The sequence below is a fragment of the Tachyglossus aculeatus genome, chromosome 6 (assembly GCF_015852505.1).
Source record: "Tachyglossus aculeatus isolate mTacAcu1 chromosome 6, mTacAcu1.pri, whole genome shotgun sequence".
In the NCBI taxonomy this organism is placed as follows: domain Eukaryota; kingdom Metazoa; phylum Chordata; class Mammalia; order Monotremata; family Tachyglossidae; genus Tachyglossus; species Tachyglossus aculeatus.
The window spans coordinates 32,105,668-32,133,394 of record NC_052071.1 but is presented as its reverse complement, the minus strand read 5'-3'; the positions used below and the strand labels follow the sequence as shown (position 1 = coordinate 32,133,394).

The 27,727-nt window shown below is 44.2% G+C and overlaps 1 protein-coding gene across 1 annotated transcript in view; it reads right to left on the bottom strand.

Annotated features, from left to right (window-relative positions):
* The window catches only part of MOSPD1 (motile sperm domain containing 1), a 30,467-nt gene extending 12,511 nt beyond the window's left edge, over positions 1-17,956 (bottom strand). The window contains exons 1-4 of the mRNA XM_038748471.1: positions 17,909-17,956; positions 6,676-6,927; positions 6,457-6,532; positions 4,116-4,336 (exon numbers count right to left, since the gene is read on the bottom strand). Coding sequence (XP_038604399.1) covers positions 4,116-4,336; positions 6,457-6,532; positions 6,676-6,829 — 451 coding nt within the window. The 5' untranslated portion in view covers positions 6,830-6,927; positions 17,909-17,956. The remainder of the gene's footprint in view (positions 1-4,115; positions 4,337-6,456; positions 6,533-6,675; positions 6,928-17,908) is intronic.
* Positions 17,957-27,727: the final 9,771 nt, after the last annotated feature.

Genomic DNA, 27,727 nt, shown 5'->3' with positions numbered 1-27,727 from the left:
AAACAAACCCACCCATCCTCTTTCCCACCCACCTCTGGCCTCTTGCTCACAGCTTCCCGTTGTGCGCTATCTTCCCCTTCCCACCCACCAGTTCATATCAGCAATCCACAGCTCTCCCCAGAGTCTTTCTGAGATAACAATTCCTCCAGGAGGTCTTCACTGATTAATTTCTAATCTACTTTGCTTATATCCATCTTACTGCCTCACCCCCACAAGCACTTTAGCACTCTCAACCTCCTGTAGCACTTTCGTATACATCTTTCAAACCCTATCACGTACGCACTAATCTCACATTCCTAACTCCTTCTCCTTCCTCCTGTCTAAAATGTATCTTCACATCTGTCTTCTGTTGATTTGTAAGATCTTTGAGGGAGGGAATTGGGTTTATTAATTTCATTTTACCCTCTCAAACTCGTAGTGCAGTGCTCTGCATGGAGTAGACCCTCAGATACTACTGATGGATTGATATGAAGCTCATGGAGAAGCAGCATGGCCTAGTGGCTACATCATGGGCTTGGGAGACAGAAGGTCATGAGTTCTAATCCCAGCTTGGCCACTTGTCTGTTGTGTGACCTTCGGCAAGTCACTTCACTTCTCTGGGCCTCAGTTACCTCGTCTGTAAAATGAGGATTGAGACTGTGAGCCCCACGTGGGACAGGGACTGTGTCCAACCCAATTTGCTTGTATCAACGCCAGCACTTAATACAGTACCTGGCACATAGTTAAGCGTTTAGCAAATACCATCATTATTATGCAATTAACTGTAAAACTCAACTTTCTCAGAAATAGCACACCTGCTTCACCAGTTTTAAGTTGGAATTCAGCCAGTTTCGCCTGGTAGGCAGCTAAATCTAGACAGAAAAACATATGGGCTCTAGTTTTACTTCACCACTGACTCCCCATGACCATGGGCAATTCCTTTAAACCCTAGGTCTGTTATTTCAAACCCTTAAAATAAGGTTAATATCACCCTCTTCTACTTAATGATATGCACTAAATGAAGCATTCTGCACTGAGTGCTCAATAAATACTACTAATTAATGTTGAGAACATATGTGAAACATTTTGACCACTTAAGGCACAAATTACTTCTCTGCCACCTCTACTGAAAACACATTTTTACAACTTAACAGAAAACTGTTTGCCACTTAAGGAATTTCACTTACTGCATAAGAATCCTATGGACTGCCCTGACAAAAAATAATGAAATCCTTACTTCTTTAAATTAGAAAAACGCTACAGAAGTCATTCTTATAATAACATGTCATCTAATATCACTTGTATTTCTTAGTGGGTAAATGCTCTTGAAACAATCCTGTTACTTTACTTCCATCCTAACACACATTTGGGGGTTTTTCTGGATCTGAAAAAGTGACCTAATAAAACTGTTCAAAATACTTAGTAGTTGTGCAGAAGATAATAGATTGACTAAAGCCACCATTTACCAACATATACACCTATTAAATGCTTGAGAAAACTGGTAAACTATTAAAAAAAAAATCAGTGAGTTGGGTGGTATTATGTCCAATACAGAATGTGCAGAAATGATGGCTTATACAGCAGTTTTATCACAATGAAAATTAAATTCCTACCTTATACATATCTCTTAAAATCATTTTGGAAAATGGGTTTAGCCTATTAAATGTCTCAGGTTTCCACTATGCCATGTTACAAAAAGCAGACTTGGGTGTTAGGTTCGCACAGGCACGCTAAAATGAGTCCGTCTTGTGAGATTAAACAAACTGCTGACATGCTCTTAATCGTTCCTCTGTCCTCCCTTTCCACCTGAAGCACTGTTCCTGTCTCTGTTCAGGGAAATAATCCCAAAGTCAGCTCCTTGCTCCTGGTGGAAGAAATAGCCACAAATCCAGTTTCAGCATTTCCTAGTTCTTCCTCCAAGGAAGCCCCAGCCAATACTGGACTACAGGTACTGACACCATCCATATCTTTTGGGGGCAGGATGAGCAACCGTAGCTGCTAAGAATCATAATACCAATACTAATAATAATTGTGGTATATGTATGTGCCAAGCACTGTACTAAGCCCTTATGTAGATAAAAGATAACCAATTCATAAACCGTCTCCTGTCTCACATGGGGGTCACAGTCCAAGGGTGGGGGGGGGGGGGAAGTATTTTATTCCCAGTTTATAGATGAAACAACTGAGGTACAGAGAAGTTAAATGAATTGTGCATGGTCATACAGCTGGAAAGTGTTCCAACAGGCCATGCTTCTTCTTCCAAGCTTGCTTGGAGCTGGGAAAGAGGGCATAAGCAAGGCCAACATGTTGGCTCCGCTTCTTGCCCCCTGCCAGGAGGAGAAGGATAGGGTGAAGGAGGAGGAAGAGGAGGAGGAAGTCCCTGCTATCACCACTGCTTTTCTGGTCCTCACCAGACACGAGCTGGACGCCATCCCAGAGCCCTAAAAGGTGTGACGGCCAGATTGATGGGATGGAGATGGGAACTCCATCACCACTGCTGCCTTGGGCATCCCAAAAGGCCAGACAGTTGTTGCACCCCTTTTGCGGCTACGATCCGTGGCCACGGCAATATAGCCAAGTTACCTCCACCATACTGGCAGCCACAATCCGGCCAACGGAAACTGGCCAGAATTGGGCAGGACCAGCTTCAGGCAGTAAGCAAGGAAAGTAGATGCTTCAGGGAGTCAAAAGGTGGGGAGCAGGTACATGATGCCTGCCCTTCCCAAGACGATGGCTCCCCAGGACATCCCCAAAATGGCAGCCGAGCCGGACTTTCCTAAGACGGTTGGCCACACAGGTCTAGGGCAAGAGCTAAAGGCTTTACAGATGTTGCCAACTTGGACTTCCCAAGCGCTTAGTACAGTGCTCTGCACACAGTAAGCGCTCAATAAATACGATTGATGTAGATGGCTTTGCCCATACGGCTTTCGGGACAGAGAGGGCAGTCCTGCCGCTTGGAGCCACAGAGGGCACAAAAGTAGAGTCCAGGCAGGTCCAGTTCTTACCCACTGCTGGGGGAAGAGGAGGAGGAGGAGGAAGATAGACAGGACGTCTCTTTCTGGTCCTCATGAGTCAGAGTCTGGGAGCAGACATGTTCCCTTTGCCCCTGCCTTTCCCCACAGTGTGTTCGGGCTTGGTCCTGGGAAGCAATGTGCTTTGTGGGACTGCAAGGGTGTCCTTGCACCAGGATCCTTCCCATGAAGTGACCACCACCACCACCACCCTGGACAGAGAGGGTAGGAATGAAGCAAGCTGATGTGTGGCTTGTTTAGAGGTGAGCCTCTTGTGCTGGCTTCAGTGCCAGGTAAAAGCTAAAGGGGCAGAGGTGTAAGAAGTATTTCTTGTGTGCTTCCCTTCCTCAGTACACTCAAAGCCTCACCCTCTAACCCAAAATAAAAATGGTCTGCCTCAAAATGTTGCATATGACCTCATTATACTGCATGCACAGTGTGCTGCAATGACGTTATATGGAAATTGGCAGGCAGCAGACTTACGTCCCCACTTCAGGCAGCCAACTGTCTAATCCTGGCCCTGGCTGTGGGGTGCCCACCCCCCATCCTATCCCTACTGGATTCCCTGGGCTTATCCAGTGGTGGCAGCTCTTCCTCACAGGGTTTAAAGGTGAGGAATTTCCTACTCTTAACTCAGTGCAGGCCAGAAAGGTGGCTACAGAGGTGGAGGAGAAAGAGAAAGCAAATCTAAGCTCCTCTTGTACAAGTATAAGCTCCTTGTGGAAGGGTACCTGTCATTTCTTTGTTCTGTACCTCCTATGCGCTTAGCACAGTCCACTGCACCCAACAGGCACTCAATAAATACTAATACTTCAGCAAGTGATTACCTCTTTGAGCATCTCCCTCCCCTTCCCATCCTTCTGTCCCCAAGCCCCATTTCCTCAATGCTCCACACCCAAAGCAAAAATAAAAAGCTGGCACCATGGTAAAGGACTATCAGATGAGGGCATTTACCTAAATCACACTAGACCCACTACCACATCCCTATTCCAATACCAAAGCAGGCGAGCAGCTGGAGGCTTGGGCAAATACTTTTTCTTGGATAGTGTGCTTCTAATTATTTTCAAAGCTGTTTTAAGCCTATAAAGCATAAAATTTTTCAAAAAGCTTTCAAAAAGAGACTACCTGGTTGACACAAACTCTGCTCAAAAAAGACACTGTCTGTCAAGTGTTCCTTTATCCTTTTTTCCTCCTCTTCTTTTTGCTGTTCTTTTGCAGATGGAAGAAGGGTAGCAATAACCTCTTTCCGACCCAAAGCCTTCCTCTGGCTTTGTTCAGAAACTTGAAGTCGGAATTTGTCTATCACATCATAATGACAGGACCGAATATCTCTATGGCGAATCACACTGTCAAAGATTAAAAAAAAAATATGCTTACAAGCATGTAAAAATAACGATTTAAAACTGCAGTGAAATAAAGACCTTAAAATGTATCAAGAAATCAACGATTAGTCATTACAGTTCAAGAATACACGCATTAGGGCTGTAAATACTTTTGCTTCTAAATCCAAGGTTGGATAGTTCCAAACGCAATGGTTGGGTTTGAAGATCTTCACATTACTGAAAGAGTATATTGTGGGGACTCCCACTCTGTCCAATGCCACACACGTGCACAAAACCACTTCTTCCCACATTTAATCAGGTTGTCAGAAGGACCTCCCTAATTCACAATAAAATTCTATCCAAAACATGTAATGAAGACATGCATGATGGCAACACTGACTGAACCATAACCAGGTACAGTGATGAATACAAATGCTTATCATCTGCCAGGTAATTGCACTGACATTTTCTCATTCAAATACATCACAACTACAGTTCATCGGATCAGTCTGTCCTGTCCAAACTCTTCTTAAGATATAAATCTCACTGCCAAACTGAGATCAGTGCAGGCAGGCAGAAACCACAGAGTGGATTAAAACAGTACAATGGCTGGCAGAAGCACCAATATTTTCCCATGTTTGTCCCGTACTTCCCAAGCACTTACTACAGTGCTCTGCACGCAGTAAGCGCTCAATAAATACAACTGAATGAATGAACCCAACAAAATATGTTAATTTAGGTTTTACTTGACAACAGTCTATCAAAGTGACCATAAAACATGCGCTTGACAGGAAGTTTGCCTATAACAAAGCACATTACCCATATTGAGAGAGTTTGAAAAAGTGTCAAATTCTAACCTCTTCCTTCACATTTAGAATTAGATTCCTGGATATTTTTTAATTTAAAATTCTGAAATATTCCACACCATATCTAGGTAACAACAGTCAAGATTTTAAATGATGGTTGACTGATTCCAATTCTCATGGATATGTTAAAGGTAGTCAGTTTTTAAAAATTTGATCACTGCTAGGCCTAAAGCTACAGCTAAAATTAAAATTGTTTGGCCAAAAATATAACATCTTCCAAATGAAGTGACCTCACTTGAACAGCTCAGTTTTCTGTTTATACAGGTTAACTTGCTGAACACAAGTGGTTAGTACAGTGCACTGCACACAGTAAGCACTCAATACCACTGACAACTTTGTGAGCTGAATCATTTTAGCAAATTTTGCTTTCGCACAAAATAAAGGATTCTAATAAAAACTGAATTATGTTAGGTTAGCACCACAATTTAAAGAGACAGACATCTTCCTACTACAGATGGACAATTGAGCAGTTTTTTGTACTTCACAAGGGCATGTTTATCATCCTCACAGACAGAACACGGCATCCTTGGCCCTTAGTCATGAGGACTTGGCTGATAAATAGAAGTCGTAAAGGGCTTCAGCAGAGGATTTAGAAAACACTCACATGTTGGGATGTTACCTTTGATGTTTAATTGTTAGTTTATGTTCATTTCCTTGTGAGTTCCTTGAGGGAAGGGACCATCTTCAATATATATATTGTCACCCGGTTCAAAATTGATGAAAATATTTTTTAAAGTGTGTGTGTGTGTGTGTGTGTGTGTGTGTGACAGAGAGAAAGAGTGTGTGTGTGTGTGTGCGCACACGCGTGTTTGTAGGAGGGGGAAAGAGGAGGGCTTTGGTTTAGAGAAATGTGTCATGAAATTCTAGTAAAATTCTAATAAAAGTAAGCTCCCTGTGGGCAGGAATAGTGCCTAATGATTTTATTGTATTCATACTCTCCCAGGCACTTAGTTCAGTGCTCTGCACACAGTGAGCACTGACCCTTTTTTCTTACCACTGCCCCCATGAAACCATGAAAAACAGAAGGTTTCCCCAGGAGTATATTATGGCCTAATCAAACTCTAATCATCTTTGTTTTAAAACTCTATCTGACCAATTCATTTTTAATTTTCTTTAAAAGAAAAAAGCCCCAATAATCAGCAAGAGATAAATGGGGTAAGAAAAATAAAAGAGTAATCAAATTTGGTGTTACCAAATGTACATCCAGTTTAACTTTGCTTTTGAAAACCAAATTATTTTTTAAAGTAAAATATTTAATGGTAAATGGCCTTTACTTACATATCCACACAGCACTGGGGCTTTACTGCACCTGCAGCATCAACCACCACATACTTGTTTGGAGTTGTACATAGAACTGAAATAAAAAAAATCATATGGTTTAGGGGCAACTCTTCAGAAAGTCTCGTCAACTTCCAGAACTGCAAAACCGATACAAAAAATATAGTTACATGGTTTAAGAGAACCCAACAGCCCTTAATTTGAACCACAGACACCCACCTTTGAACTTTAAGGCAAATTCATAGGGGTTATAAAGAGTCAACACTTGCTTGTGGGTTGACTGGTCATCTGCATAAAATATAAGCTCAGTAGGAAACACAAAAACGGGAAGATTTCCCTCCACTAACTCTGGTTGTCTTTTTTGTTGCTGCATTGGCACAGATTCCTTCTTGCTGTTTCACCTGCTCTTGAATCTGTTCTGAACTGCTTTCTTTGTTTTCAGTTAGGACAGCCAATTCATTTTGGCAATCCCTAGAGAGGGAAGACAGAAAAAGAAACAGGATGAGGATCGTTTCATGGACTATAGTTTAATCATAATGCAGATGTGCTACTGACATTTGTTTTGATGACTGTTTGGAGCTCATTCTCCTTTAGAAACAGCAAACATTACTGATGTCTAGTTAATTTAACAGTTTGACCAGACTATTTTACAAAATAATTTTCAGATATTCCTTTCATGAAAGCATATACTTTGAAATGCTGCTCAATGTTTGTCTGTAGTCTATAATACCTTACCAACAACTTGAATTACCTTGATTGACTAGGGTAAATTTTAATCTATGCATATGTCCATAATTTATTTTAATGTCTCCTCCTCTAGACTGTAAGCTCAGTGTGGTCGTGAGAAGCAGAGTGGCCTACTGGATAGAACACAGGACTGAAAGTCAGAAGGACATGAGTTCTAATCCCGGCTCCGCCACGTGTTGTCTGTGTGACCTTGGGGAAGTCACTTTCATTCATTCATTCAATCATATTTATTGAGCGCTTACTGTGTGCAGAGCACTGTACTAAGCACTTGGGAAGTACAAGTCGGCAACAGATAGAGACGGTCCCTACTCAACAATGGGCTCACAGTCTAGAAGGGGGAGACAGACAACAAAACAAAACATGTAGATAGGTGTCAAAATCGTCAGAACAAATAGAATTATAGCTATATGCACATCATTAACAAAATAAATAGAATAATAAATATGTACAAGTAAAATAAACAGAATAATACATCTGTACAAACATATACAAGTGCTGTGGGGAGGGGAAGGAGATAGGGCAGGGGGCATGGGGAGGAGGAGAGGAAAAAGGGGTCTCAGTCTGGGAAGGCCTCTTGGAGGAGGTGAGCTCTCAGGAGGGCTTTGAAGGGAGGAAGAGAGCTAGCTTGGTGGATGTGTGGAAGGAGGGCATTCCAGGCCAGGGGAAGGACGCAGGCCAGGGGTCAACGGCGGGACAGGTGAGAATGAGGCACAGTGAGGACGTTAGTGGCAGAGGAGAGGAGGGTGCGGGCTGGGCTGTAGAAGGAGAGATGGGAGGCAAGGTAGGAGGGGGTGAGGGGATGGACAGCCTTGAAGCCAAGAGTGAGGGGTTTTCGCTTGATTCGTAGGTTGACAGGTAGCCACTGGAGATTTCTGGGGAGGGGAGTGACATGCCCAGAGCGTTTCTGTACAAAGATAATCCAGGCAGCAGCGTGAAGTATAGATTGAAGTGGGGAGAGACAGGAGGATGGGAGATCAGAGAGGAGGCTGATGCAGTAATCCAGTCGGGATAGGATGAGAGATTGAACCAGCAAGGTAGCGGTTTGGATGAAGAGGAAAGGGCGGATCTTGGCGATGTTGTGGAGGTGAGACTGGCAGGTTCTGGCGACGGATTGGATGTGTGGGGTGAACCAGAGAGCGGCGTCGAGGATGACACCAAGGTTGCGGGCTTGTGAGATGGGGAGGATGGTAGTGCCGTCTACAGTAACGCAAAAGTCGCGGAGAGGGCAGGGTATGGGAGGGAAGATAAGGAGTTCAGCCTTGGACAAATTGAGTTTTAGATGGCGGGCAGACATCCAGATGGAGATGTCCTGAAGGCAGGAGGAGATATGAGCCTAGAGGGAGGGAGGGAGAGAGAGCAGGGGCAGAGATGTAGATTTGGGTGTCATCAGCATTGAGATGATAGTTGAAGCCGTGGGAGCGAATGAGGTCACCAAGGGAGTGAGTGTAGATGGAGAACAGAAGGGCACCTTGAGGAACCCCTACAGTAAGGGGATGGGAGAGGGAGGAGGAGCCCGCAAAGGAAACTGAGAATGAACAGCCGGAGAGATAAGAGGAGAACCAGGAGAGGACAGAGTCTGTGAAGCCAAGGTTGGATAGTGTGTTGAGGAGAAGGGGGTGATCCACAGTGTCGAAGGCAGCTGACAGGTCGAGGAGGATTAGGATAGGGTAGGAGCCATTGGATTTGGCAAGAAGGATGTCACTGGTGACCTTTGAGAGGGCAGTTTCAGTGAAGTCTGTAGGGGATGGAAGCCACTGTCCTTCAGTTACCTCATCTGTCAAATGGGGATTAATGCGGTGAGTCCCACGTGAACTCCATGTGGGACAGGCACTGTGCCCAACCTGATTCGCTTGTATCTACCCCAGCACTTCGAACAGTGCCTGGCACATAATAAGCGTTTAACAAATACCACCATCATTCTTGTGGGTAGGGAATGTATCCACCAATTCTGTTGCACTGTATTTTCCCAAAAGCTTACTACACTGCTCAGCACCCAGTAAGTGCTCAATAAATTCCACTGACTGATTGATAATCCTGGAATCAGTTATTTCATGATTTTAATGTTATCATGATTTTACTTGTGAATCTGCATTTTAAATTGCATTACATCAAAGCAGAAATAAATTATTTGCCTAAATTTAACAGCAAAAATATGATAATCTTTTGAGCTCTGTTTTCCCCCATTTTCCTGTCTCACGATTTCATTCATTCATTCAATCGTATTTATTGAGCACTTACTGTGTGCAGAGTACTGCACTAAGAACTTGGAAAATGCAATACAGCAATGAAGAGAGACAGTCCCTGCCCACAATGGGTTTACAGTCTGTGGGGGCATGAGGGGGAGAGCTTCTATTCCAACTACTCAAACAACCAAACTAGCACATTTTGGAATTCATTTAATAAAAACTAAAAGGCCACATGCTTCCCTTTTAATATCCAGTAAATCTCAGGACACCAAAAAACCATCAATTTATATTACAGAAAATGTTAACATATTTATGTAAATTAGCATTTGTGTAATAATCCATTTTATATCCTCAACTTATATCCTTTTTTATTCTGAAGGTAAAACTAGATCACTTAAACACATGCCACTAAATTTTACCTACTTTGCTAAGTGTTAGCATTTCTTGTGGAATTCATTATCCATTTATTCAATAGACCAAATGACTAATCTCAAGTCTTTTTTTCAAAAGCTGAACATTGCAATTCTAATAATCTTTGCCAAATCCACTTTCTCTTCAAAGCCAAGGATTAATTTCCATTATAATGAACTAATATTATTCTAAAAACAAAGAGCAGAGTATATTGTTCCTGACATTGAGATTCTACGTCTTCATGGAGAAGTCTTTCAACAAAATAGTGCATCAGTAAATTGCAATTTCGATTCTGTGCTTCCTCAGAATTTCGGTAAACCCTTTTTGTTTCAACATCAGTGAATGAGCTCTGCAATTACTTTGCATAGCAAGCTTAATAATTAGGACTAGAACACTCAAATTTGCTATCGCTAAATAATATTTGCAGCTACATTCCAAGAACGCTATTGGGCTCTAGCTGAAAAAGTGCCTGTTATAAGTAACACAAGTATTTCGAAGAAAATATTTTAGGGAAAAGAGTGTGAAATGTGGTTCCCAATTTAGTTTTGAATAAGTCCACAAACCATACCAGGGTAATTATTCATTTGTATTCCTCAGATTCTTTTCTGATCAAAAAGCAGTTTGTCAAACATTTCAAAATGACTATTTTTAGAACCTTTCTTTCCCTCACATGCACAATTTTGCTCAGTTTATCAGTGCTCCCTTCTCTTGCAGCTGTTTCTACTTATCATTTATCTTGGCTGGGAAATAAATTGCCTAAGCTGCTATCAACAACAACTAGGATGGAGTTGGAGCATCCTTACCAACTAAACAGGTCATTTAGCAATGTTAGCATCACTACCAGTAAAGACACTGAAAACATTAAGGTCATACTAAATTAAGACTTGATTTTGTTCGTCAGTTCTTCCAAATCCCTGTAATTTCATGTTGAAATATTCCCTCTGCCCCTCTTTAAATGCTCTGTAGCTCTGAAATATATTGATTCACAGACTCCAAAATGTAGTTTGGACAAACTGTATTACCAAATGTACTCACATAATTACCCCAATTTCATGCAAAATTTTTGCAACCCCAGAACAGGGGACCAATAAGTTTAGCAGTAAGGGTAGTAGGAGAAGAAATAAAAGGAGGGAAGGAAGGGAGAAGAAAAATTAAAGGAAAGAGAGCACTTGAGCCTGTACCTCCCATTTCTATTGCACTCTCCCAAATGCTTCATATAATAAGTACTCAATGAGTTACAGTAATAATAATAATAATAATTTTGGTATTTGTTAAGCACTTACTATGTGCCAAGTACTGTTCTAAGCACTGGGGAAGATACAAGGTAATCAGGTTGTCCCACATGGGACTCACAGTCTTAACCCCCATTTTACAGAGGAGTAAACGGAGGCACAGTGTAGTTAAGTGACTTGCCCAAAGTCACACAGCAGATAAGTGGTGGAGCCGGGATTAGAACCCATGTCCTCTGACTCCCAAGCCTGCGCTCTTTCCACTGAGCCACGCTGCTTCTCTGTAAGTACTTTATCCCCCAGCCAATATCCATGATATTCCCAACCTAGCACGCCACTAGAAACAGCATGGCATGGTGGATCAAGCACCGGCCTTGGGAGTCAGAAGGTCATGGGTTCTAATCCTAGCTCCGCCACTTGTCTTCTGTGTGACTTTGAGGCACAGAGAAGTGACTTGCCCAGTTGCCTTTGCCTCATCTGTAAAATGGGTATTGAGACTGTGAACCCCATGTGGAATAGGGACTATGTCCAACCTGATTTCCTTGTATCCACCCCAGTGCTTAGTACAGTGCCTGGAACACCGTAAGCGCTTAATACCATAATTATTATTATTATCATTATCACTGCTTGCAAAAGCAATCTTTTATTTCCTCCTCAAAATTCAGGGGACTGTGTGGTGGATGTAATTATGTGAGTGAATTTGATACACTAAGGATGAATGACGTTATGTTCATTCCGGAAATATTTCGGAAGTAAATTCATCGTGGAGCTATTTCCACAACAGAAAATCTGTGTCCTTAAAATGCTCTAGGACTCACAAAACTTGGTACACGTGGCCTAGACACGGTATAAATCTTAATCACAGGAACTGTTAGACTGTGCTGTTTTGTAGTCAGTCTTTGGTTACAGCTGAGTATGTTCAAAACAACCAATATCCTGTTGAAGGTTGACCAAGGAATTGCAGAAAAGGAAAGAAAAAACTACATTTCCCAGAAATTGACCTGTGACCTTTTGTACCACAGTAAGGAGTGGTCCTGGATTGAGCCAAACCCACTGAGTTCTCTTGGTAGGCAGGGAAAGAGCTGTGCCCTTTTTTCTCCTGATGCTATTTAGGGTGAGAACATTTTTCACCTACTTCTGCAGTTTTGGCTCCTCATGGGTAAATCCACATTCCCTTAGTAAGATGATGAAAAGGTAGGCCAAGTTAGTGGGGGCTGATGACCAATTTTGGAGGGGTTTTTTGGTACAAATCTTATTTTGTGGTTTTAAGTCACTACTGCCTTCTTGTCAATTGTCCTGCCATTTCAAATGTCTGTTAGCAGATGTGGGTAATCAGTTTTATGGTTCAAAATATTCAGACGGTTTCATTTTGAATTCTGGCCAGATTCTACTCCTTTATTCCTTTTGACTGCCTATTTTGAAGGACGATTTGTGTGTCTCATTCTATGTATTTTATAGCAAGATGGCTCCTAATGGGAACCGTCCTGCTTTATTGTCTTTTCCATAAGTCAAAAAGGATGTTCAGGCATTCCCTTAGATTAACACAATAAGTATTTTTTATTCCTCAAACTACAGAACAACGCTCACAGCCTTAGAAAATACCTCTCTCACTAGTCTGGTCCTGAAATTCAATACCCACTCTGTCACACTCCCCTAGACTCATCTTCCCAGAACACTTCCATGCTTACTCACTCCCCGGACTGTAAAATCGTTGTGGGCAGGGAACAGGTCTACCAACACTGTTGTGCTGTACTTTCCCAAACCCTTTGTACAGTGCTCTGCAGACAGGAAACATTCAATAAATGCCGTTGATTACTCACTCAAGCAAGAGACAAATTCAGTAAATACTTGTTGAGGTCCCAAAACTTTCTTATTTATCCCATTTCTCTGTTTCAAGTGGGCCTCTTGATTGGCCCAGATACGTGATCTCATTTCTGAAAACTATCCCCTTTCTTAAAGCACGGTTTTTCTCAGGACTTCGCGTCACAGTATTCCAGTCGTTACTTCCCTGCTGCACAACCGACCCACTTCCTAACCTGACCCAAGAATTTACTTTATTGTCTGTATCTCCCTCAAGACTGAAAGTTTGTTGCAGGCAGGGAATCTGCCTACCAACGCTGCTATGCTGTCATATTGCACTCTTCCAAGTGCTTAGTACAGTACTCTGCACACAGTAGCTCTCAAACAATATGACTGATTAATCCTGCATCTAAGTATTGGCAAATTTCATCAATTGGGAGGCACACCCAACGTGGAAGGAGTGGTATGCGGGCACACAATCCTCTATTTCCTCTGCCAGAAGCCAGGGGTGAAACAAATAGGGCAAAGAGGAGGGGAAGAAAATATGCTCAGCCTGTTTTCTTGAGCTGTCACCTCTGACATATCGCATGCCCCTGTGTGTCATAGTACACCATGGCAGTGTCAGATGTACACTGGAAACCAAGCACAGCAGGGAGGTTACCAATGCAAACAAGTGGGCAATAACACGCTAGCTGGCAACAACAGTCCCATACCTGTTGGAGCATTTGTCACCTCTCTGTAGTCCATCAATAGGCCCATCTGATGCTCATCTCTGTTCTAGTTCATTCCTAAAATTTCACAATTTAAGGATGAAGGACTAAGTACTTTTACTTCGAGCCACATTAGTTTCCCTTACAACTAAACTCCACTCAGCTGTATTCCTAATACTGAAGGGACCACTATCCAAAACACATTTTTTAGAGCTGTTAAGTAATTTTAAATAGGAATGTGTAATGTGTGCATAGGGCTGAAAATTGTCAATTGTACATTAAAGGCAATTAGAGTTTTGTACAATGTCTATAGGCTACTGATTCTTACCTGAATACATACAGATTATTATGCATACTTTCAAAAGTTAAGATAGGCTAGTGTATTTTGTAATATAAGTTAGATTTTATTTGGAGGCTACTTTGAGAGCTTAAAGATTGGTGGGATCCGGGAAACGTGACCTTAGAATTTTAACTTGACTCTGTTGTTAGGTATTCTATGTAATAATAGTGGTGTTGATTGATAGTCATCTGTATTTACAAGGTGCCTTGGTAGTGTTTTTAATCAAGCTTTAAAACTGGTGACAATTCTTAGTCATAGAACACTTACTTGCGAGGATATTTATAAGGCACACTCAAAGATTTAAGCAATATAGCCATCTGCACTTTTCTGAAGGTTAGAACAAATGAGCTACTTTTCCCTTTTCAATTTAACATCCCACCTAATCCAGAAGAGTTGAATTGAAAGGCCAAATAAACCTTGAACCCTATCCTCTATAGTCTAATTTCCAGGGTTTATGTAGCAAATGTGGTTAAAGAGAGGCATGGATTCTGCGATCTATCTCCAGGCCCATTCTTGGGAACGCTGCATATAACCTCGTCTCATTTCAAAAATTTATCCAGCAAGGATGTTCTGAGCAAATAAAGGGTTGTACAGCACACCTTTATGACACATTTTATTGTTTACTGATTATATGTTCTGCCAAACTCTAACAGCCCGGCTTATTTTGTGAACGCATATTGCCAAAGAATGTTCTCTACTCAAAAGTTGTTGAAATACTACAGTGTGTGAATCTATGGCCACTCTATGTACTTGAGAACATTTCTGATGCTTTGTCACCTATATGAAAACTTGGTAGTGGATGACTTTTTAAAGCCACAAAATGGCAAAAGATGATTCCAATATTATTTTACTGATTATATGTTCTCCCAAACTCGTAACAGCCTGGCTTATTTTGTGAACGCATATTGCCAAGGAATGTTCTCTACTCAAAAGTTGTTGAAATACTACAGTGTGTGAATCTATGGCCACTCTATGTACTTGAGAACATTTCTGATGCTTTGTCACCTATATGAAAACTTAGCAGTGGATGACCTTTTAAAGCCACAAAATGGCAAAAGATGATTCCAATATTATAAGACTCCCACTTTTCATATTCAAAATTGGATAGGTTGTTAACTATTATTTTGACTTTTCCATATCTTGGCCACAACTAAAACTGGACTGTCAACCGAAAGGGAGATGTGCTTTGTGATGGCTTTTTAGCTTTGTCTCAGTACTGGGATTACTAAGAAAGTGCTCTATGGTAAAAAATGAGTGGCCTAATATTCTCAGGAAAACGTTAAGCATTACCACCTTCTAAACCGTGAGCCTGCTGTTGGGTAGGGATTGTCTCTATCTGTTGCCAAATTGTACTTTCCAAGCACTTAGTACAGTACTCTACACCCAGTAAGTGCTCAATAAATACAATTGAGTGAATGAATAATTCTGCTGCAAATTGTGTGGTTTAATTTACCCAATTCAATCATTTATTGAGTGCTTACTGTGTGCAGAGTACCCGACAGTTTCCAGTTCTACTCCTGGCCAGAGGACAAACCACCACAATTATATCTCAAAACACTGTCACCAAGCCTTTAGACACCACTTCCAAAGAATCCATGTCTAAAACAGAAGCAAGCATTCATTCTTGCTGTCCAGTAGATTTCACCTGGATGAACTCGAAGGACATTTTAATTTTCCTCTCTTTCTAACTCAGATGCTTTTGCATTATAAATACTATTGGGCTTTCCTTCCTCTAAATATGGACTTTTCCAGGACCCGGAGTAAACAGGGAATATTTTCAGGCACTAATGGGAGAACAACTGCACATTCCAGAAAGGTAAAGACCCCTACCTCATTCCCCTTACACTGTAAAAACAATAATAATATTGATGATGATGGTATTTGTTAAACACTTACTATATGCCAATCACTGGGATGGATACAAGGTCATCAGGTTGCCCCACATGGGGCTTCACAGTCTTCATCCCCATTTTACCAGTGAGGTAACCAAGGCTCAGAGAAGTTCAGTGGCTGGCTCAAGGTCACGCAGCAGACTATGGGGGAGGCAGGATTAGAACCCGGGTCCTCTGACTCCCGAGCCTGACTCCCAAGCCCAGGCTCTTTCAGCAATGCCAGGCTGTGGGACAACCTGATCACCCTGTAGCCACCCCAGCGCTTACAACAGTGCTTTGCCCATAGTAAGCGCTTAAAAAATACCACCATCATCATCATCAGGTTGTCCCACGTGGGGCTCACAGTCTTCACCCCCATTTTCCAGATGAGGGAACTGACGCCCAGAGAAGTGAAGTGACTTGCCCAGAGCCACACAGCCGGCGAGCGTGTTTTGTTTGTTTTGTTTACATGTTTTGCGTTGTTGTCTGTCTCCCCCTCCTAGACCGTGAGCCCGTTGTTGGGTGGGGACCGTCTCTATCTGTTGCCGACTTGTACTTCCCAAACATTTAGGCCAGTGCTCTGCGTGCAGTAAGCGTTCAATAAATACGATTGAATGATTGATTGATTGGTGCCCGCGCCGGCTCCACGTGGGGCGGGTCACGTGAGCCTGGTGACGACAGGGCCGAGGGCCGCGCCGGAGAATAATAATAATAATAGTAATAATGATAATAGTAATAATAATAATAATGGCATTTGTTAAGCGCTATGTGCAAAGCACTGTTCTAAGCGCTGGGGGGGATACAAGGTGATCAGGTTGTCCCACGGCTCACATTAAGCAATGCCAGGCTGTAGGACAACCTGATCCCCTTGTAACCCCCCCCCAGCGCTTAGAACAGTGCTTTGCACATAGTAAGCGCTCAAAAAATACCATCATCATCAGGTTGCCCCACGTGGGGCTCACAGTCTTAATCCCCATTTTACAGATGAGGGAACTGGGGCACAGAGAAGTGAAGTGACTTGCCCGAAGTCCCGCAGCTGACAAGTGGCGGAGCCGGGATTTCATCCATCCATTCAATCGTATTTATTGAGCGCTTACTGTGTGCGGAGCACTGGACTAAGCGCTTGGGAAGTCCATGTCGGCAACATGTAGAGACGGTCCCTACCCAACAACGGGCTCACAGTCCAAACGGGGGAGACAGAGAACAAAACCAAACATACTAACAAAATAAAAGAGAATAGATATGGACAAGTAAAATAGAGTAATAAATATGTACAAACATATATACATATGAGAAGCAGCGTGGCTCGCCCGGGCTTTGGAGTCACGGGTTATGGGTTCACATCCCGGCTCCGCCAACTGTCAGCTGTGTGACTTTGGGCAAGTCACTTCACTTCTCTGCGCCTCAGTTTCCTCATCTGTAAAATGGGGATGAAGACTGTGAGCCCCCCTTGGAACAACCTGATCACCCTGTAACCTCTCCAGTGGTTAGAACAGTGCTTTGCACATAGTAAGCGCTTAATAAATGCCATCATTATATATATATATATATATATATATATATATATATATATATATATATGTATATACAGGTGTTGTGGGGAAGGGAAGGAGGTAAGATGGGGGGGGATGGAGAGGGGGACATGTAGACGGGCGTCAAAATCGCCAGGACAAATAGAATTAAAGCTCTATGCACATCATTAACAAAATAAATAGAACAGTAAATATGTACAAGTAAATAAAACAGTGATAAATCTGTACAGGTATATAGACAAGTGCTGTGGGGAGGGGAAGGAGGTAGGGCGGGCGATGGGGAGGAGGAGAGAAGAAAGGGGGCTCAGTCTGGGAAGGCCTCCTGGAGGAGGTGAGGTCTCAGTAGGGATTCGAACCCACGACCTGTGACTGCCAGGCCCTTGCTCTTTCCACTGAGGCCCGCGGTTTCCCGGACCGAGCCGGACTCTCCTCACGGAGGCGGCAGGCCGCCCGCCCGCCCGCAGGCCGCCCGCCCGCAGGCCGCCCGCCCTCCCTCCTCTCCTCTCCTCAGGCGCCGGGGAGGAGGGCCGTGGCTCCCCGGTTTGTCGCCCGGGAGGAGGCCCCGGGGCTTCCTCGTCCCGCCCGGTGAGGGTCCGTCGGCCCGACAGGCCGCGGGCCGCGCTTACCTCGGGGAGGGGGGCGGCCGCCGGCGGCTCGGGGTGGGTCGGCCGGTCGGCCGGTCGGTGGGCCGTGGGGCCGTGGGGCCGTGGGGCCGGTCGGTCCCCTTCGGAGGGGGAGGGGGAGGGGGAGGGGAGGCTGTGTTGCCGGGCAGTCTTTGTCAGGCCGGGCTGGGGCCGCACTGCATTGTGGGCCAGAGGAGGGCTGGGGGGGGGGGCGGGGAGGCGGAGCTGCTCTCTCCCTCTCCCTCCCTCTCCCTCCCTCTGTCTCTCTCCCTCCTCCCTCTCTCTTTCTCTTTCCCTCCCTCTCTCTCAATTCCTCTCTTCCTCCCTCTCTCTTCCTCTCTCCTCCCTCTCTCTCTTCCTCTCTCCCTCTCTCTCTTCCTTTCTCCCTCCCTCTCTCCCTCCCTCCCTCTCTCCCTCCCTCTCTCCCTCTCTCTCTCCCTCTCTCTCTCTTCCTCTCTTTCTCTCTCCCTCCCTCTCTGTTCCTCTCTTCCCCTCCCCCCTCTCTTCCCCTCCTCCCCCCTCTCCCTCCCTCTCCCCCTCCCTGCCTCTCTCTCCCCCTCCCTCTCTCCCCCTCCCTCCCTCTCCCTCTCTCCCCCCTCCCTCCCTCTCCCTCTCTCCCCCCTCCCTCCCTCTCCCTCTCTCCCCCCTCCCTCCCTCCCTCTCTCCCCCTCCCTCCCTCCCCCTCCCTCTCTCCCTCTCTCCCCCCTCCTTCTCCCTCCCTCTCTCCCCCTCCCTCCCTCTCTCCCCCTCCCTCCCTCCCCCTCTCTCCCCCCTCCCTCCCTCTCTCTCCCATCCTCTCTCCCCCTCCTCCTTCTCCCCCTCCCTCCTCCCTCTCCCCTCCCTCTCTCCCCTCCCTCTCTCTCCCCTCCCTCTCTCTCCCCTCTCTCTCCCCCCTCTGTCTCTCCCCCCTCCCTCTCCCTCCCCATTCCCCCTCCCTCCCCCTCTCCTCCCCCTTCCCCCTCCCTCCCCCTCTCCCCCCCTCCCTCCCTGTCTCTCCCTCCCTCCCCATCCCTCCCTCTCTCTCCTCCTCCCTCTCCCCCCTCCCTCCTCCCCCTCCCTCCCTCTCCCTCCCCCTCTCCCTGCCCTCCCCCTCCCCATCCCTCCCCCCTCCCTCCTTCCCTGTCTCTCCCTCCCTCCCCCTCTCCCCCTCCCCCCCTCTCCCTCCCAGCCGGGCCCACGAGGACCCTTGCGGCCTTGGGCCAGGGGGCGGGCCGCGCCGCCCCGTCCGCCCGTGCCCTCTTTGCGTGCGGCGCTCCCTCCTCCTGTTTCCCCGTTAATAATAATAATAATAATGATGGTATTTGTTAAGCGCTTACCATGTGCCAAGCATGCTCTAAACTCTGGGGGGGATTACAAGGTGTTCAGGTTGTCCTGAACAAAGTCTTAATCCCCATTTTACAGATGAGGGAACTGAGGCCCAGAGAACAATAGTAATAACAATGATGGTATTTGTTAAGAGCTTACTATGTGCCAAGCACTGTTCTAAGCGCTGGGGGTGATACAGGGTAGTCAGGTTGTTCCACATTCATTCATTCAATCGTATTTATTGAGCGCTTACTGTGTGCAGAGCACTGTACTAAGCGCTTGGGAAGTACAAGTCGGCAACATATAGAGATGGATCCTACCCAACAACAGGCTCCCAATCTAGAAGGGGGCTCACAGGCCTAAATCCCCATTTTACAGATGACTTCACCGAGGCCCAGAGAATAATAATATTGATGGTATTTGTCAAGTGCTTACGATGTGCCAAGCACTGTTCTAAGCACTGGGGGTGATATAGGGTAATCAGGTCCCATGTGGGGCTCACAATCTTCATCCCCATTTTACAGATGAGGGAACTGAGGCCCAGAGAAGTGAAGTGACTCGCCCAAAGTCACAAAGCTGACAATTGGTGGAGCTAAGATTCAAACCCATGACCTCTGACTCCCAAGCCCAGGCTCTTTCCACTGAGCCACGCTGCTTCTCTTTGACCCAGGGCGGGGGACCCGGCACAGAGCCCCCACCTAGTCCCAAGAAGAATGAAGAAAGTCCTGCTCCTGGCTCGGCTCCATCAGTACATCCTATTTATTGAGCGCTCACCATGTGCACAGCACTGCCCTAAGCCCTCTGGAGAGTACCGCATGACTTTCCCTGCCGTCACGAGTCCTCGCCCCGGACTCTGTAGGTGGGCAAGAACGAACAAGCCCGCTGTTGGGTAGGGACCGTCTCTATATGTTGCCGACTTGTACTTCCCAAGCACTTAGTACAGTGCTCTGCACACAGTAAGCGCTCAATAGATACGACTGAATGAATGAACTTGTTACTGCACCATTTCTTGTCATTTTCATGCAGGACAGACAGCTTCATTGTGTGACCTGAAATGTTATCGTTCCATCAGTGGAATTTATAGAGTGCTTACCCTATGCAGAGCATTGCACTAAGAAGAGTACAAGTAGAGCAAGTAGGCATGATCCCTGTCCCTAAGGAACTTATAATTTTTTTTAATGTTATCTATTAAGCTCTTACTATGTACAGTGCCTGGCAAAAACCATTCATTCAATCGTATTTATTGAGCGCTTACTGTGTCCTCAGTGAAGTCACTGTACGGAGCTCTTGGGAGAGTGCAACCACCGGGGTAGATACAAGCTAATCAGATTGGAGACAGTCCATGTCCCACGTGGGGCTCACGGTTTCAATCCCTTTCACAGATAACTGAGGCACAGAGAAGTTAGGGATTCGCCCAGGTCACATAGCAGACAAGTGGCAGAGCTGGATTAGAACCCAGGTTCTCCGACTCCTAGGCCCATTTTCTTTCTACTAGGACACGCCGCTTCTCAATCCAGCAAGGGAGACGGACTTAAATAAATGAGAGGTAAGGAAAGCAGCTAGGTATAGAGATATATACTGTAGGGGTGTGAATATTTAAACGCCTTGGTGATCCTGGGGTGTCCCAATTGAGAACCCACATAATGAGTTTACTCCATTAAATCACATTGTATCAAGTGAGCAAATGGAGCATCACCCATAATAATAATTGTAATTATTTGTTTAGCATCGACTCTGTCCCAGCACTGTGCTAGATGCTGCGGTAGATACAATCCGATTGGACACAGTCCTTGTTCCACAAGAGGTGAGGTTCACAGTCCAAGGAGGGAGACCAGGTATTTAATCCCAATTTTACAGATGAGGAAATTGAGACTCAGGGAAGTAGTGATTTGTCCAGAGGCACACATCGGGCAAGCTGGACTCGCAGGCCCCTGGTCTTTTCACGCTGCTATGCTGCTGATAGGGATCTAGACAAGAAGGGTGGTTGGGAATCTCTTGAATCGATTTTAAGGAGTGTCCAGCGGCCTAGCAGTCCCGGAGTTAGCAAAACTGTATAGAAGTGATTATAAAGAAGTGTTTTCTTCATGGCCATCTGCCCATCCGCCAAACTAGCTCTCTTCCTCCCTTCAAGGCCCTACTGAGAGCTCACCTCCTCCAGGAGGCCTTCCCAGGCTGAGCCCCTTCCTTCCTCTCCCCTTCGTCCCCCTCTCCATCCCCCCCATCTTACCTCCTTCCCTTCCCCACAGCACCTGTATATATGTATATATGTTTGTACATATTTATTACTCTATTTTACTTGTACATATCTATTCTATTTATTTTATTTTGTTAGTATGTTTGGTTTTGTTCTCTGTCTCCCCCTTTTAGACTGTGAGCCCACTGTTGGGTAGGGACTGTCTCTGTGTGTTGCCAACTTGGACTTCCCAAGCACTTAGTACAGTGCTCTGCACATAGTAAGCGCTCAATAAATACGATTGATGATGATGATGCCACGACAGTATAACCAAAACCTAAGGGATACCCCATTTTCTTATCTGATTATAATAATACAAGGTCACTCCTACAGAGTTGCCTTTATGTAAGATTGGCACCTTTGGTCCAAGTTTCCCTAAATAAATCATTTGTGAGAGCCAAGGAGGGGAGAGGGCTTCCAGAGACACATGTTGTCAAAGGAAAGTTCCCTCATAGCGCTCTATCCAAAACACAAAATGAAAATATCTTCCTGAGAACTGACTGAAGTAATCCCAAAAAATGCAGTGGCATTTTCCTACAAAATCACCTGCTTCCTCCTTGCCCTTACCAAAATATTAGCCTGCATTTTCATTGTGTTCCTCATAGTGTGATAAAACAACCAACTGCGCCTTTTTAAACCACTTTATAAATGTTTAACTCGCAGAAGTGTTTTATATGTATCATGGGAGAGTTACAAGTTGTAAGTTACACATTGTAGTACCGAGAGGCTGTTGAATGTCACCTCACGAGTCCTTTCCAATGGAAATAAGATGAGAAATTTTATCTGATTCAGTTTTGAAGACAGTACGGGGTATCGCTGAATCTTCAGAAGTCTGAGGAAATCCCTTTAGATCCCCTCCAGACTATAACCTCCTTAAGGACAGGAAATGGGTCTACCAACTCTGCTGTATGCAGCGTGGCTTAGTGGAAAGAGCCCGGGCTTGGGAGTCAAGGGTCATGGGTTCTAATCCCGACTCCGCCACTTCATTCATTCATTCAACAGTATTTATTGAGCACTTACTGTGTGCAGAGCACTGTACCAAGCACTTGGGAAGTGCAAGTCGGCAACGTATCGAGATGGTCCCTATCCAACAACGGGCTCAAAGTCTAAAAGGGGGAGACAGACAACAAAGCAAAACATGTAGACAGGTGTCAAAACCATCAGAGTAAATAGAATTATAGCTATATGCCCATCATTAACAAAATAGAGTAGTAAATATGTACAAGTAAAATAAATAGAGTAATAAATCTGTATAAATATATACAAGTGCTGTGGGGAGGGGAAGGATGTAGGGTGGGGGAGCTGTGATTTTGGGCAAGTCACTTCTCTGTGCCTCAGTTACCTTGTATCTGCCCCAACGCTTAGAACAGTGCTTGGCACATAGGAAGAGCTTAACAAATACTACTATTATTATTATCATTACTCTCCCCAGTGCCTAGTTTGGTACTCTGCACACAGTAAGCCCTCAATAAAATAGCATTTATTGATTCTCTGATCTTCCTCTCCATGAATACTGACCATCCGAGCTTTCTATTTGGATGACATCGGAAATCTGTGACTGATGTCAACCTCTATTTTGAGTCCCAGAGTAAAATCAGTCCAGTCGCCAGACAAAAATGTTTGATTCTTCGGATTCCGACATTAAAGGGACCATCTCACTGTTGCCCTCGTAATTTCCATTTTGGACAGTATAAAAACAGGATTCATCAATCTCTGTGTACTGAAGGTACATTCGAGTGTAAGCTCCTTGAGAACAGGGATTGTGTTTTCTAATGCTCTTTCGCTCTCCCAAGGACTTAGTACAGTGTTCGACACACAGGTGGCACTCAAATACTATTGATTGATAGATATTCTCAGCAATGACTGGGCATGATGTGAATCAAAGGGGATATTTCAAGGGTAAAGAAACAGGAGAAGAGGACTGTTTATCTTCGGACAGAAATAAGGCCAACATGTGTAGAGAAAGAAGCACTGAATGTGGGACATGAGGAGGAGAATGGTCGCGATAGAAATGTCAAAGGAAGATCATGAAATCTAATTAAATTCTAAACGAAGTTACTGAAGTTATGACAGAAGGGTTCGGAAGAAAAAAAATTGGGACTTTATACTACTTTACTGGCAAGAAATATGTCACATAGGGCACTGGATTTGGGATCATTTAATTGAGCCCGAATATCTTTAGGTGACTATGCACGCTGCAGCACATTTGGAAATACTCCATCACATAGGATAAAGATGAACATGGTCTCAATAGGTGAAACATGGCAATGAGATCTTACCGTAATGTATTTTTAAGATGTAGCTTAAATATAACCATATTTCCCTTGTGCCCTTGTATTTAAAGTACTTTCATGCATTCATTCATTCAGTCGCATTTATTGAGCGCTTACTGTGTGCAGAGCACTGGACTAAGCGCTTGGGAAGTACAAGTCGGCAACATTTAGAGACGGTCCCTACCCAACAGCGGGTACACAGTCTGGAAGGGGGAGACAGACAACAAAACAAAACATGTCGACAGGTGTCAAAATCGTCAGAACAAATAGAATTACAGCTAAATACACATCATTAAGAAAATAAATAGAATAGTAAATATGTACAGGTAAAATAAATAGAGTAATAAATCTGTACAAATATATATATAGGTGCTGTGGGGAGGGGAAGGAAGTAGGGTGGGGGGGATGGGGAGGAGGAGAGGAAAAAGGGGGCTCATTCTGGGAAGGCCTCCTGGAGGAGGTGAGCTCTCAGTTTGAAAGGAGGAAGAGAGCTTCTTGGCAGATATGTGGAGGGAGGGCATTCCAGGCCAAGCGAAGGACGTGGGACAGGCGAGAACGAGGCACAGTGAGGAGGTTAGCAGCAGAAGAGCAGAGGGTGCAGGCTGGGCTGCAGAAGGAGAGAAGGGAGGTGAGATAGGAGGGGGCGAGGTGATGGAGAGCCTTGAAGCTGAAAGTGAGGAGTTTTTGCTTGATTCATAGGTTGACAGGCAACCACTGGAGATTTTTGAGGAGGGGAGTGACATGCCCAGAGTATTTCTTTACAAAGTACTTCAAAGAGCTGGCCTGCCCTGTTTTTTTTTTTATGGTATTTGTTAAACACCTACTATATGCCAGGTATTCTCCTAAGCACTGGGGTAGGTACAAACTAATCAAGTTGGATCCAATCCAGGTCCCACAGGGGACTCACAGTTTTAATCCCCACTTTACAGATGAGGTAACTGAGGTGCACAGAAGTTAAGTGACTTTCCCCAGATCATACAGGTAAGAGGCAGAGCCGGGATTAGTTGGATTATGTTGCCAACCTGTACTTCCCAAGCGCTTAGTACAGTGCTCTGCACACAGTAAGCGCTCAATAAATATGATTGAAGATGATGATTAGAATCCAGGTCCTCCAACTCCCAGGCCCGTGGTCTTCTAGACTGTGAGCCCACTGTTGGGTAGGGACTGTCTCTATATGTTGCCAACTTGTACTTCCCAAGCGCTTAGTACAGTGCTCTGCACACAGTAAGCACTCAATAAATACAATTGATTGATTGATTGATTGATCCCCTAGACAACACTGCTTCTTTGGTATCTTCCTTATCTGTCAAATAGAGGCAGAAGGTAATAAACATTGAAAATCAGAACATTTTGTTGTCCAGCAGCCTGAAAGCCCCTCTTTGCATCTAGAGCTCGTTTTCAGAAGCTGTTGATCACATTCCATCTCACTTGAAGAGCATTTGGAAAAATGGTTCTCGACACAACCTCTACCTCATTTCTTAATGATTTGGGACATCTATATATTCCAAAAGAGGCAACACGGATTTAAGAATTGGCATGCGAACTACAGTAAAGTACTTAGCTTTACTAGAGAGACTAATCAACTATATTTAAATGTAACTACATGAGCAGGAGCCAAGCTAATTGCAGTTCTATCGGGATTCACCTAGAAACAATCTAGCCTTACTCTGGGAAGCAAAAACACTGAATAAAAATATACCCAACCAATGAAAAGTTATCTCAAAATCATTACATCATCAAAACACATTTTCATTGGTTATTCACACCTTTATTCCAGGACAGTCTTTGCTCTTAACTATTTCAGGGATGATAAAACACACCGTTGCCAGAAGCCGGCATTTAGGAGAAGCTTAGGTCAGACAGTTAGTAAAATCAGCAGTATTCTCCTATCACCAAGGCATTTAGCTGACCTGGAAACAAGAAGATGTAGGTATGAGAATTCTTGAAAGTATAGCGCTAGAATGTTTTCACCCACTAGAATGTCTGATTACCTTGCTGCTACGGAAATAAATCATCCCTAGTCTTTTTGTACACACCAATGCAGGACCGGAAGTGAGGAACGTTTCCTTGAGTTTCAAACTACGGGGAATATTTCATTATGATAATTAGTAGTACTAGTAAATTGTTCAAAATTTTAAATGATAAAGTCTTTCATTTTGAACAAGTACCTTCCAGAATTTTTGAACATTTTGAAAATGTGTAGAATGAAATAATCTATTTTAAGTATTGGGGTTTTTTCAAGATGTGAAGTAACCACCAGGATTGACAATGCCGAATCTCTTAAAGTAGAAGCTTCATATTTTAACTGGGGCTTCCAACCTCCTTCCTAAAGCCTTCCACCACCGTCTCGTGTGAATCCACCCACTCTGTGACATCTCTCTTCCCTTCATCCCCTCTTGTCATCACTTCTTTGCTGGCTATGTGTTAACAGTTGAGTCTTGATTCCTATTAGACAAGAGCCCCAACCAGAAGAGTAGCACCAGGGCCCAGATGCTAAAAATTGCCTGACCACTGCTTCGAGATTCAGCAGCCAACTGGCTCTTTTTAGTTTCCATATAATATTTTTAGCTTTGGGCCAGGATGATCATGAGTAGGTCTAGTGGTGGCCAATGGGTGGTTTAAGAGGGAAAAACAGGAATTCTGTTTTAATCATATTGAGTTTAAGGTGAAGCAAGATACCCATGCAGAGATGTCCTAAAGAGGAAATGTGAAATTGTAAAGCAGGTGAGAGGTCGGCACTTGGGGGGTAGCGTGGCTTAGTGGAAAGAGCACAGGCTTGGGAGTCAGAGGTCGTGGGTTCTAATCCCAGCTCCTTCACTTGTCAGCTGTATGACTTTGGGCAAGTCACTTAACATCTCTGAGCCTCAGTTACTCATCTGTAAAATGGAGATTAATTAATTAATGACAGCATTTGTTAAGCGCTTACCATGTGCACAGCACAGTTCTAAGCGTAAGACTGTGAGCCCCATATGGGACAACCTAATTACCTTGTATCTACCCCAGCGCTTAGAACAGCGCTTGGCACATAGTAAGCGCTTAACAAATAACATCATCATCATCATCATTATTATTATATGAGAGACATCACATAGAGAAGGTAGCTGAACCCATGAGAGCGGAAAAGTTACCTGACAGACTGAGTATAGTGTGAGAAGCAGCATGGCCTACTGGAAAGAGCACGGGCCTGGGAATCAGAGGACCAGGGTTCTAATCCCACCCTGTCAATTGCTTGCTGTGTGACCTTGGGCAAGTCACTTAACTTCTCTGAGCCTCAACTTTCCTCAACGGTAAAATGGGGACCTGTTCTCCCTCCAATTTCGACTCTAAACCACATGTGGGATAGGGATTGTTTACAACCTGATTAACTTGTTTCTACCGCAGTGCTTAGAGCAGTACTTGACACATAGTAAGTGCTTAACACATATAACAATAATAGTAATAATAGGGGACACACAGCAAAGCCTTGGAGGACCAGGGTGGGCCCAGAAAACTGGCAGACCAGATGACGACCCAGAGGACCAGTTCCTTAAAGGTGTCTGCTCATCAAGTACAACTAAATATACAGCATATTTGCTCGTGTTGAAATACAATGAGAACTTTGCTAATTGTACAGACTCTGCATTTTAAATATGGTTTAAATTTGTTCATCCAATAAATACATTTAAAGAAAAAAAGGAGTATAAATATTCTGATTAAAATCTGTCCACGCTGCCAAAATACCAGCGACTGGGCCTGTGAGGGATACCCACGGTGAAAGGTGGGAGGCCAAAGGTGAGCCAGTGAAGGAGACTGAGAAGCAGTAATCAGAAATTCATTCATTCATTCAATTTCATTTATTGAGCGCTTACTGTGTGCAGAGCACTGTACTAAGCACTTGGAAAGTACAATTTGGCAGAGAACCAGGTGGGTGCCATGTCAGTGAAACCAATTTTGGATAGTGTTTCTCTGGAGGGACTCCTGATCCTGATCCTCCCATTTTTTAAAAAAAATTTGTTTTTATGGTATTTGTTA